This window comes from Ranitomeya variabilis, chromosome 1 (assembly GCF_051348905.1).
Source record: "Ranitomeya variabilis isolate aRanVar5 chromosome 1, aRanVar5.hap1, whole genome shotgun sequence".
Classification (NCBI taxonomy): domain Eukaryota; kingdom Metazoa; phylum Chordata; class Amphibia; order Anura; family Dendrobatidae; genus Ranitomeya; species Ranitomeya variabilis.
The window spans coordinates 795,542,854-795,555,669 of NC_135232.1; the positions used below are offsets into that span (position 1 = coordinate 795,542,854).

Genomic DNA, 12,816 nt, shown 5'->3' on the forward strand with positions numbered 1-12,816 from the left:
GCATTTAACTACCGCATCCGGCTGGGCGGCCAGAAATGACGGCATCGCCGACCCCCGTCACATGATCGGAGGTCGGCGATGCTTCTCCATTGTAACCATAGAGGTCCTTGAGACCTCTATGGTTACTGATCCCCGGTAGCTGTGAGCACCACCCTGTGGTCGGCGCTCACAGCACACCTGATTTTCTACTACATAGCGAACAGCAGATCGCTGCTATGTAGCAGAGGCGATGGTGCTGTGCCTGCTTCTAGCCTCCCATGGAGGCTATTGAAGCATGGCAAAAGTTAAAAAAAATGTGAAAAAAAATGTGAAAAAAATAAAAAATATATAAAAGTTTAAATCACCCCCCCTTTCGCCCCAAAAATCAAATCTACACATATTTGGTATCGCCACGTTCAGAATCGCCCGATCTATCAATAAAAAAAAAGCATTAACCTGATCGCTAAACGGCGTAACGAGAAAAAAAATCGAAAAGCCAGAATTACGTTTTTTTGGTCGCCGCGACTTTGCATTAAAATGCAATAACGAGTGATTAAAAGAACGTATCTGCACCGAATTGGAATCATTAAAAATGCCAGCTCGGCACGCAAAAAATAAGCCCTCAACTGACCCCAGATCATGAAAAATGGAGACGCTACGAGTATAGGAAAATGGCACCATTTTTTTTTTTTTTTTTTAGCAAAGTTTGGAATTTTTTTTCACCACTTAGATAAAAAATAACCTAGTCATGTTAGGTGTCTATGAATTCGTAATGACCTGGAGAATCATACTGGCAGGTCAGATTTAGCATTTAGTGAACCTAGCAAAAAAGCCAAGCAAAAAAACAAGTGTGGGATTGCACTTTTTTTGCAATTTCACCGCACTTGGAATTTTTTTCCCGTTTTCTAGTACACGACATGGTAAAACCAATGATGTCGTTCAAAAGTACAACTCGTCCCGCAAAAAATAAGCCCTCACATGGCCAAATTGACGGAAAAATAAAAAAGTTATGGCTCTGGGAAGGAGGGGAGTGAAAAACGAACACGGAAAAACAAAAAATCCCACGGTCATGAAGGGGTTAAATGAACTCTAAAAGGCCTAAAGTTAAAGATGCCACAATTCCTTAGTATATATATATATATATATATATATATATATATATATATATATATATATATATATATATATTTTTTTTTTTTTATTCATGTTTTACATTTTAAAAATGGCAAAAAGTAAAATGGGCAGATGCAACAGCTTGGGCACCCTGCATGTTTAGTACATCCATGCTAGTAGCATCTTTTGAAAATATCACAGCTTGTAAATTTGCTTCTTGTAGCTAGACAAGAGCCTTTTAATTCTTATTTGAGGGATTTTCATCCATTCTTCCTTGGAAAATTCCTGGGTTGTCTTGCATGCACTGCTATTTTGAGGTCTAGCCACAGGTTTTCAATGATGTTCAGATCAGGGGACTGTGAGGGCCATTGTAAAAACTTCAGCTTGCAACCACTATGGGCAGCAGCGGCAGGTAGCATAGTCAGGTGTTAGGTCTCAAGTTCCCGCCGCTGCACAGGGGGAATCTCAAACCACCTCTGCTGTGGTCTCCAATTTTTCTCCAGCCGCAGTGGAGCCTGCTTAGCGAAGACATCGGTCCCAGTGTCTGGCTCAGGCAGATACTGTGCACTTAGTTACTGCTGCCCTTCCAGGCTCAGCCATTGTAGCCAGTACTGGTCAACGGCGAGCAGACGCTTCTGGGACTAAGTCCTGCTTTTCTCCTTCAGAGCATGCCCAAGGGAACACCTCTCATTGGAGGTCGGGGGTCACATGCTCAGGTCCTGTTGAAGCTCCTATTGGTCCACTAAGAAGGTCCTGAAGAAGCTACAACTATAAAAGGTTTGCATGGCTGCACGGCCATGCGCTAGTATCATTTGTGTTTGGCTGTTGCCAGTGGATACTCTACCACTCAGTCATATGTGGAGAGTCTGTTTGGCTCTGGGGCTGTACACTCAGGCAGGCAGCTAGCATCAGTGGGGGCAATTAGCCTTGGCTTAGCATCTGGTTCCTTCATGTGTGCAGTTAGCACAGAAGAGTTCCAGAGCAAGCACAACCCTAGTTAGGGTAATAGTTTTCTGTGTACAGTGTGACTCTGTGAAGCAACAGAGGTCGCTTTCACACGGGGTGAGGTTACTTTGTCCACTGCCACCCCTGTTCCGACCTTATCTCACCTCCCGCTGCCAGATAAATTCTCTAGTGATAGCAAATCTTGTAGGGGTTTCGTGAACCAGTGCTCTATACACCTCAAGCTCCTGGCTGCACGTTTCCCCACAGAGCGGGATTCATTATGTCTCTCCTGTTGGACAGGGCGTTGGAGTGGGCTACGCTGCTGTGGGAGCATGGTGATCATGTGGTGCAGAGTGCTCTGCTGTTCCTGAGCACTCTGAAACAGGTCTTTTTAGGACCTCGAGTCACCCATGATACGGCGCTCAAACTGTTGGCATTGCCTTAGGGCTCGTCCTTGGTCAGCCACTTTGCCATCCAGTTCCGCACCTTAGCATCTGAGCTGGAGTGGTCGGATAAAGCCCTCATCCCTGTATTTTGGAGGGGGCTGGCTGACTATGTGAAGGAGGCTTTGGCCACTAGGGAGATTCCCACCACACTGGAGGAGCTAATAGCAGTATCAACTCGCATAGACCTTCGTTTTAACGAGCGAAGTTTGGAGCGAGCCCAGTGTAGGCAGAGGTTTCGGCTGGCTCCCACCTTCGCCAAACCTTGGGAATCTCCGGTCAAGGCGCCCGAGTCACATGAGGCCATGGAGGTGTCACGAGCGGGATCTAAGTCCCGGACCGCTCGTGCACTCAAGGTTTGTCATGTCTGTTGGCAGTCAGGACATCTTGCCTCCAGATGTTCCCAGCGGTTGGGAAAACGTCAGCGTCTAGTGGTTGTAGGAGGAGGTAAACTAGACACGGCGACGTTTTCCTCCAAACTCTCCTTTAAAGGGACAATTACCATAGGCCCATTCACTCATATGGTAGAGCTTTGTGTGGATTCTGGGGCAGAGGGCAATTTTATGTCATCTGCCTTCGCCCAACGACACGCAATACCCCTGGTGATGCTTGCCAAACATGTGACCGTACGTGTGGTGAATGGGTCGACACTGCCCTCACAGATAACACACCAGATCATCCCATTTACTCTATCTATATCGCCATCTCTTCGGGAGATTATTTCCTTACTCATCATTTCTGAGGGAATTGATGAGGTCCTGTTAGGGATACCTTGGTTATGGTACCACTCCCCTCATATAGAGTGGTCCACAGGCAGAATTTTGGGATGGAGTGAATCCTGTGAGGGTAGATGTCAGAGGGAGTGCATTCAGGTTGCTACTACTTAGGTACCCGCAGATCTTTCCTCTCTCCCCAAGCATTATTGACCCTATGCAGACGTGTTCTCCAAAAGGGCTGCGGAGACCCTTCCGCCTCACCGCCCCTATGACTGTCCTATTGACCTCTTGCCTGGTGCTGAGCCTCCTCGGGGCCGAGTCTATCCATTATCTCTCCCGGAGATGGAGGCAATGTCTCAGTATATCCAGGAGAATCTGGCAAGAGGATTCATTAGGAAGTCAGTGTCACCTGCAGGGGCTGGGTTCTTCTTCGTGCAGAAGAAGAACGGAGAATTACGTCCATGCATAGATTACAAGGGTCTTAATGCCATCAACGTTAAGAACAAGTACCCACTGCCCCTGATATCTCAGCTCTTTGATAGGCCTCGAGGAGCAAGGGTATTTACTAAACTAAATCTGTGGGGTGCTTACAACCTGTTTCACATCCGTGAGGGGGATGAATGGAAGATGGCATTTAACACCAGGGATGGGCACTATGAATACCTGGTGATGCCCTTTGGGCTCTGTAAAGCGCGCCTGCTGTTTTCCAAGACTTTGTGAATGATATCTTCTGAGATATGCTCTCCACCTCAGTCGTAGTCTATCTGGATGATATTCACATCTACTCTCCAGATATAGACTCCCACCGGAGAGATATTTGCAAAGTCTTCGACCTCCTACAGGCAAACTCCCTCTATGCCAAGTTGGAGAAGTGTGTGTTTGAGCAGGAGTCCTTGCCTTTCCTTGGCTATATCATCTCCGCCCAGGGGTTGGCTATGGATCCTGCCAAGCTACAGGCTGTGATGGACTTGCAGGAACCCCATTCTCTCAAAGCGGTGTAGCGCTTTTTGGGGTTCATTAATTACTATCGCCAGTTCATTCCTCACTTCTAAACTTTGGTAGCTCCCTTGGTTGCCCTCACCAAAAAGGAAGCAAATCCCAAATTGTGGTCGGAGGAGGTCTCCAAGGCCTTCCTCTCTATTAAGTCCCACTTTGCTAGCGCTCCCATTCTACATCGCCCCGATGTAGATAAACCTTTCATAATGGAGGTGGATGCCTCATCTGTCAGTACTGGAGCAGTCTTATTCCAAAAGGATGCTCAAGGTCAGAAGCATCCTTGCTTCTTTTTTCTCTAAGACCTTCACACCGGCGGAGAGGAATTATTACATCGGGGACAGGGAGTTGCTAGCCATGAAGTTGGCTTTCTCGGAGTGCAGACACCTCCTGGAGGGGGCTCGCTTTCCCTTCCAAGTTTACACTGACCACAAGAATTTGGTCTATATACAGACTGCCCAGCAGCTAAATTCTCGCCAGGCCAGATGGTCCCTGTTCTTCTCCCGGTTCCATTTCACCCTCCATTTTCTCTCCGGGGAGAAGAACATTAGTGCCTACGCTCTCTCCCGCTCCATAGTGTCATCAGCGGAGGAGGAAGAGGAACCTCGGCTTATTGTCCCTTCTGAGAGCTTGAGGACCATGGCTCGGGTTTTGCTAGAGTCTGTGCCCCCGGGCAAGACTTTTGTGCCATCAAATTTGCAACTGGAGGATGTTTCTTGGGCTCACTCCTCCAGTGTTGGTGGACACTTTGGGACCAAAAGGACATCTGACCTTCTGACGAGGACGTACTGGTGGCCGCATATGGCCCGTGACGTCGGAGACTATATTCGGGCATGTGTCTCCTGTGCCAAGAATAAGTCTCCTTGACAACAGCCAACTGGGTTACTTTATCCCCTGCTGGTGGCAGACAGGCCCTGGGAGATGGTTGGGATGGACTTTGTGGCGGACTTACCCAAGTCCCGTGGCTGCACCATCATTTGGGTAATCACCGACCATTTTTCTAAAATGGTTCACTTGGTGCCGCTTCCACGGCTACCTTCTGCATGGGCCTTCGCAGCGTTGCTTATAAAACACATTTTCCGCCTTCACGGTATGCCGGACAAAATTGTCAGTGACCGGGGTCCCCAGTTTGCATCTCGGTTCTGGAGAGAGCTTTGTCGTCTACTCAGCATCGAGTTGAATCTCTCTTCAGCATACCATCCCGAGATGAATGGGTTGGTAAAGAGGGCCAACCAGACCTTGGTCACATGTCTGTGACATTTTGTTTCAGCCAGGCAGGATGACTGGGCATCCTTGATACCGTAGGCAGAGTTTGCGCTGAACAATGCCATAGCCGACTCCACTGGGCAGACCCCATTCCTCCTTAACTACGGTCAGCATCCGCGGGTTCCTGTGCCTATGCCCATGTCTTCCACTGATTCCAGGGTGGCAGACTGGGCTGTGGAGGCACGGGACAATTGGGACCACACTCATGATGCCACTTGGGCCTCCAAGGAGAGAATTAGGTCCTCTGCCAATGCACATCGGCGCTCCGCTCCGACCTTTGCTCCTGGCGATTTAGTGTGGCTCTCCGCCCATAACATCAGGCTGCGAGTTGAGTCTACTAAGTTTGCACCTCGCTACTTGGGTCCCTTCAAGGTCCTGGAACAGGTTAACCCTGTGGTCTACCGTCTGACCCTTCCTCCATGCCTAGGTATCACTGACACCTTTCATGTGTCCCTCTTAAAGCCTGTACACATGTCCCGGTTTTCCGAGTCATCTGCCGGCACATCGGGTTCATCTACAGACGATTACAAGGTGAACGCTATCTTGGGGTGTAAGGTGGTACGTGGCAAAAAATTTTACTTGGTGGATTGGAAGGGTTATGGCCCAGAGTGCAGGTCCTGGGAGCCTGCTGAGCACATTTGAGCTCCGGAGCTCATTGCTGCTTTTGAGCGTAGTGAGGTCCAAGGAGGGGGGGCATGTTAGGTCTCGAGTTCCCTCCACTGCACAGGGGGAATCTCAAACCACCTCCGCTGCGGTCTCCCATTTGTCTCCTGCCGCAGTGGAGCCTGCTTTGCAGAGACGTCGGTCCCAGCATCTGGCTCAGGCAGATACTGTGCACTTGGTTACTGCTGCCCTTCCAGGCTCAGCCATTGTAGCCAGTACTGGTCAACGGCGTGTAGATGCTTCTGGGACTAAGTCCTGCTTTTCTCCTTCTGAGCATGCCCAAGGGAAGACCTCTCATTGGAGGTCGGGGGTCACATGCTCAGGTCCTGTTGCAGCTCCTATTGGTCCACTAGGAAGGTCCTGAAGAAGCTGCAACTATAAAAGGTTTGCATGGCCGCACGGCCATGTGCTAGTATCAATTGTGTTTGGCTGTTGCCAGTGGATACTCTACCACTCAGTCATATGTGGAGAGTCTGTTTAGCTCTGAGGCTGTACACTCAGACAGGCAGCTAGCGTCAGTGGGGGCAATTAGCCTTGGCATCTGGTTCCTTCATGTGTGCGGTTAGCACAGAAGAGTTCCAGAGCAAGCACAACCCTAGTTAGGGTAATAATTTTTTGTGTACAGCGTGACTCTGTGAAGCAACAGAGGTCGCTTACATTTCACACGGGGCGAGGTTAACCCACGTGTGAGCTCAGTGTCCATCCCCCATTTCTTAGCAGCAGGTATCTCTGCACGGTGGACCCCGGGCTGCGAACACACCTCGTATCTATCTCTCATTACTCGGTGCGTTCCGCTAGCCCCAACAGTCAGGGATACCCATAAGTCGGTACACAGGAACAGCAATGTAGTTTGAAGGATAAGCAGCAATCATAGTCAGGGATAGCCAGAAGTCAGTACACAGGAGCAGCAATGTGTTTGAAGGATATACAGGAATCGTAGTCAAGGATAGCCAGAAGTCAGTACACAGGAACAGCAATGTAGTATCTTCAGGATAAGCAGCAGGTGAAAGGAAGCTTGACTAGAGGCTGGTGGCTCAATAATCTTGCAAGGAAGAGAGTGCTATGCCAGATTTAAATAGGATGTTCCATCAGGATGGAACCAATCAGAAAAACAGGATGGTGACCAACAGGAACTCAGGGTGGAGACCATTAGAAACAACATTGTTACAAGTATTTGAGTTAGTAAGGAACTCTCAAGCAAGCTTAGTAGCTCAGAGGGAAGAGCTACCGTCTGGTGCACAGGAGCTGCTGGGTTTATATCCTGACAGCCATATTTGTGCAGGTGTCTGTGAACAATAGAACAATATACCACAACTCCAGAGTCTGCTAAATCTTTATGAAGGTCTTTTGCAGTCAAGCAGGGGTTCTGATTTGTCTCTCTAGCAAGCCTACGAGCAGCTCTCACTGATATTTTGCTTGGTCTTTCAGACCTTATCTTGACTTCCACTGTTCCTGTTAACTGCCATGTCTTAACTACATTTGGAACTGAGGAAAGGGCAACTTGAAAACACTTTGATATCTTCCTATAGCCTGCACCTGCTTTGTGGGCCTCCACCATTTTCATTTTCATAGGGCTAGGCATCTGCTTAGAATAACTCACGCCTGCTGTTTGAAGGCATAAGGATAGAGGAGGCTGGGCTTTTAGGGTATGTGCACACGTTCAGGTTTTTTCGCGTTTTTTTCGCATTTTTTCACAATAAAAACAATATAAAAAATAATTAAAAACGCATGCATTATGCATTCTATCATTTAGAATGCATTCTGCATGTTTTGTGCACATGGTGCGTTTTTTTCCGCGAAAAAAATGCATTGCGGTTTAAAAAGCAGCATGTTCATTAATTTTGCGGATTTTCCGCGTTTTCCCGCAATTATATGCATTTGGAAAAAACACGTCAAAAACGCGTCAAAAAACGAGAAAAAAAACGTGAAAAAAACACATGCGGATTTCTGGCACAAATGTCCGGTTTTTGTCAGGAAAATTTCTGCTAGAAATCCTGACGTGTGTACATAGCCTTATAAAGCTAGGAAATTTGCATCCCTTGGCCTTTCCTAACGATGATAGTGAACAAGCCATAGCCCTAACAGGCTAATTAAGTTCTGAAACCTTGGTCAAAGCTATTTGAGCACTCAAATCTCCAAGGGTGCACAAACTTTTGCACTGGCTCATTTTCCTGTTTGCAATTTTTTATATGTAAAATATGAAAACAATATATATACTGTATATTGTTTGCCTAAAATCCAAAGGAAATGTGTCATCTTTAAAGGGCCACTGTCACCCCCCTCCAGCCGTTATAAACTAAAAGAGCCACCTTGTGCAGCAGTAATGCTGCATTCTAACAAGGTGGCTCTTTTAGTTTTAGGTTCAAGTATACCCAAAATAAAGCTTTTTGATACTTAGCCACAATACCGGTCTCTAGCCAGGGAGGCCGGTCTTCACTCCCCAGCTTGAACCGCTACTCTGCCGTCACTCCAATCTTCATGGGCTTTCGGCACCGCCCCCTCAGCGCTGTTTACGTTTCAAAACCGGCGCCTGCACTGTGTACTGGTGTCCTGCGCAGGCGCAGTAAGCTCTGGCCGTCTGACGTCCCAGCCAGGCTTGCAGACTGCGCCTGTGCGGGCAGTGCGGCCACCCACCTTTGGAATCCCAGCCCTGCACTGTGTTATGCATTATGCATTATACACTTGTGGCTAAGTATCAAAACGCTTTATTTTGGGTATACTTGAACCTAAAACTAAAAGAGCCACCTTGTTAGAATGCAGCATTACTGCTGCACAAGGTGGCTCTTTTAGTTTTTAATGGCTGGAGGGGGGTGACAGTGGCCCTTTAATTTTAGGCCTTTTAGAGATCATTTCATCAATTTTGACCAAGGGTGTCCAAACTTTTACTTTCCATTGTAGTATGTCAAATATAGTTTATCATAAAAATTGTGGGCCTAAAGCAACAAATAATACATCCATTGTGTGTTTTTTTAAGCTTGTGGAGTACTTAAAACTCAAATCTGACGGAGTTATTATAGCGCTAAAGGAGGCATGTTCAAATGGCAACACAGTGACTGGTAAGTCAGAAAAACTTAGGACTGGATTCATCAAAGCTTTTATGCCAGTATTCTTGTGTATCAAGTTTAGAAACATTGCATAATTTTGATTGAATTGCTGCAAAAGTTAAATAATAATAATAATAATATATGGGAAAGTTTATTCCCGCACCTACTGCCCCCGAATCCTCCTTCCCAACCTTTATGAATTTATTCTCTATGTTTAAATTGGAGACAATTCCAATATATTTCATTTATATCTTATATAATGTTTGTACTAACTGCTTTACAGAGGACAAATTATGCAAATATATGACTTTGATGTACTTTGATATGAGATTCCGGACATTTCGCTTGCTTTGAGCTGCAGATCCGGCACAATGTGTCAGTGCAGTTTCTTCTGTCTTTGGAAGGGATGCCATGCACAGTAGGTGTTGGATAATGACGAGGTCAGCATGTTAGTAGCTATTGAGATGGAGTGAGTCATTAGGATTAATAGAATGCACAGGTGTATCTATATGCAATCAAATGTTCCTTCTATTGTATGCACACTGCAATTACTATTGAATGCATTATTTGCACATTGTATATTATTTATACTATACAGTTATATGAAAAAGTTTGGGCACCCCTATTAATCTTAAGCTTAATGTTTTATAAAAAATTGTTTTTTTTGCAACAGCTATTTCAGTTTCATATATCTAATAACTGTTGGACACAGTAATGTTTCTGCCTTGAAATAAGGTTTATTGTACTAACAGAAAATGTGCAATCTGCATTCAAACAAAATTTGACAGGTGCATAAGTATGGGCACCCTTATCATTTTCGTGTTTTAAATACTCCTACCTACTTTTTACTGACTTACAGAAGCACTTTTTTTGGTTTTGTAACCTCATTGAGCTTTGAACTTCATAGCCATGTGTATGCAATCATGAGAAAAGCTACTTAAAGTGGCCACTTGCAAGTTGTTCTCCTGTTTGAATCTCCTCTGAAGAGTGGCATCATGGGCTCCTCAAAACAACTGTCAAATGATCTGAAAACAAAGATTATTCAACATAGTTGTTCAGGGGAAGGATACAAAAAGCTGTCTCAGAGATTTAACCTGTCAATTTCCACTGTGAGGAACATAGTAAGGAAATGGAAGAACACAGGTACAGTTCTTGTTAAGGCTAGAAGTGGCAGGCCAAGAAAAACATCAGAAAGGCAGAGAAGAAGAATGGTGAGATCAGTCAAGGACAATCCTCAGACCACCTCCAGAGAGCTGCAGCATCAACTTGCTGCAGATGGTGTCACTGTGCATCGGTCAACTATACAACGCACATTGCACAAGGAGAAGCTGTATGGGAGAGTGATGCGAAAGAAGCCGTTTCTGCAAGCACGCCACAAACAGAGTCGGCTGAGGTATGCAAAAGCACATTTGGAGAAGCCAATTTCTTTTTGGAAGAAGGTCCTGTGGACTGATGAAACCAAGATTGAGTTGTTTGGTCATACAAAAAGGGGTTATGCATGGCGGCCAAAAACACACAGCATTCCAAGAAAAACACTTGCTACCCACAGTAAAATTTGGTGGAGGTTCCATCATGCTTTGGTGCTGTGTGGCCAATGCCGGCACTGGGAATCTTGTTAAAGTTGAGGGATACATGGATTCCTCTCAGTATCAGCAGATTCTTGACAATAATGTTCATGAATCAGTGACAAAGTTGAAGTTATGCAGGGGATGGATCTTTCAGCAAGACAATGATCCAAAACACCGCTCCAAATCTACTCAGGCATTCATGCAGAGAAACAATTACACTGTTCTGGAATGGCCATCCCAGTCCCCAGACCTGAATATCATTGAACATCTGTGGGATCATTTGAAGAGGGCTGTCCATGCTCGGCGACCAGGCTGTCCATGCTCGGCGACCATCAAACTTAACTGAACTGGAATTGTTTTGTAAAGAGGAATGGTCAAAAATACCTTCATCCAGGATCCAAGAACTCATTAAAAGCTACAGGAAGCGACTAGAGGCTGTTATTTTTGCAAAAGGAGGATCTACTAAATATTAATGTCACTTTTCTGGTGAGGTGCCCATACTTATGCACCTGTCAAATTTAGTTTGAATGCAGATTGCACATTTTCTGTTAGTACAATAAACCTCATTTCAAGGCAGAAACATTACTGTGTCCAACAGTTATTAGATATATGAAACTGAAATAGCTGTTGCAAAAAAAACACTTTTTATAAAACATTAAGCTTAAGATTAATAGGGGTGCCCAAACTTTTTCATATAACTGTATATTAACACATTCAATTGAATATCATATATGTGTTTTATGAGATGCTCCCTAATTGTTTTATAACTCACATATCAAATATGTATACACCTATGGCTGCTTTCACACATCAGTTTTTGCTGTCAGGCACAATCCGTTGAATGTTGAAAAAAATGGATCCGTCGCAGATTGTAAAAAACTGATGCGACCGATCTGCTTTTTCGACACATTCGACTAACTGTTCTAGCTAATTGGATCCTAAAAAAAAATAAAAAATCGGAGCATGCTCAGTTAAAAAAAGACCGGGATCCATCGCCGGATTCCCTCATTTCACGGATACGGCGCCATAGGATTCCATTCTAGCAAACGTTTTTTCGACGAACACAAAAAACTTTACGTCTGTTTTCTCTGGCAGCCGGAAAAACAATTTTCGACGGATCCGGCAAAAAACAGATGAAACGTGAGGCCATCCGTAGCAATCCGTCGCTAATACAAATCTATGAGAAAAAACGGATTCGGCGGCAATTTTTGCTGAATCCGTTTTTTAAAAATTCGCCGGATTGTGCCTGACGGCAAAAAACTGATGTGTGAAAGCAGCATAATGGTATGTTCCCTCGGTCAGTAATCGGCAGCAGATGTGCGCTCCGTCCAAAGGGCTACCGGTTTTTGAACGTAGTTCAAACGTGAACGTGTTCATTGAACCATGCGGAATCACCGCGTCCAATACATTGGATGGGTGATATTTATCTTGTGGAGACTCGCGTCTCTGCAAGATAAATAGACATGCTGCAGTCTGGAAAGATGCACCGCATGTCTGTCTCCGCAGGGAAGCTGCAGGGACCGATGCATGTGTAAGCAAGGGGAAGCCAGGGGGTGGTAGTCGTGGTGAATTATTTAAAGCCACCGTAGTCAGAAAAAGTCCACTGAGCATATGTTCAGCGAGCACCCCCTGGTCCCTTGTACATAAATGAACAAGACCAGCACAGCTTTTCCCACAGTTTACCTTGTTCTTGTTCCAGCCGCAGTAGTCCAGGAAATAAAGGATCCAGGAAGGCAGCAGCTTTGACGGGAAAAAAATAACTTTTAATGAAACAGGATGGTGGAAACAAGAAGACAAAAAGTGCTCAACTGGATTACTGTTCTCTCCCTGACACTGGCTGCAGCCGTACCCACAATGGCAGCAGGAGCCAAAGGTCGCAATAATCCACACGCTGTAATCCGGGCACTTATACCCCTTTTGACATGAGGCCCTCCTATAGTCCTGTAGTGCATGCTAATAGTCCTTAGTCCTTGGGACCCCTCTTGAGTCCTTTCAGGCTACTCTGGGTCCTGGGAGTCCTTGTCACCCCTTTTGAGTCCGGGGCAACAGACCTCTCCTGTCCGGGGGGTCTGGTAGTGCCCTGTCT

General features: G+C 45.7%; 1 protein-coding gene across 2 annotated transcripts in view; it reads left to right on the forward strand.

Annotated features, from left to right (window-relative positions):
* The window catches only part of ZAP70 (zeta chain of T cell receptor associated protein kinase 70), a 210,186-nt gene that overhangs the window by 109,707 nt on the left and 87,663 nt on the right, over positions 1-12,816 (forward strand). For both annotated transcript variants that reach the window (XM_077273511.1, XM_077273518.1), the window contains exon 5: positions 9,093-9,174. In XM_077273511.1, coding sequence (XP_077129626.1) covers positions 9,093-9,174 — 82 coding nt within the window. The remainder of the gene's footprint in view (positions 1-9,092; positions 9,175-12,816) is intronic.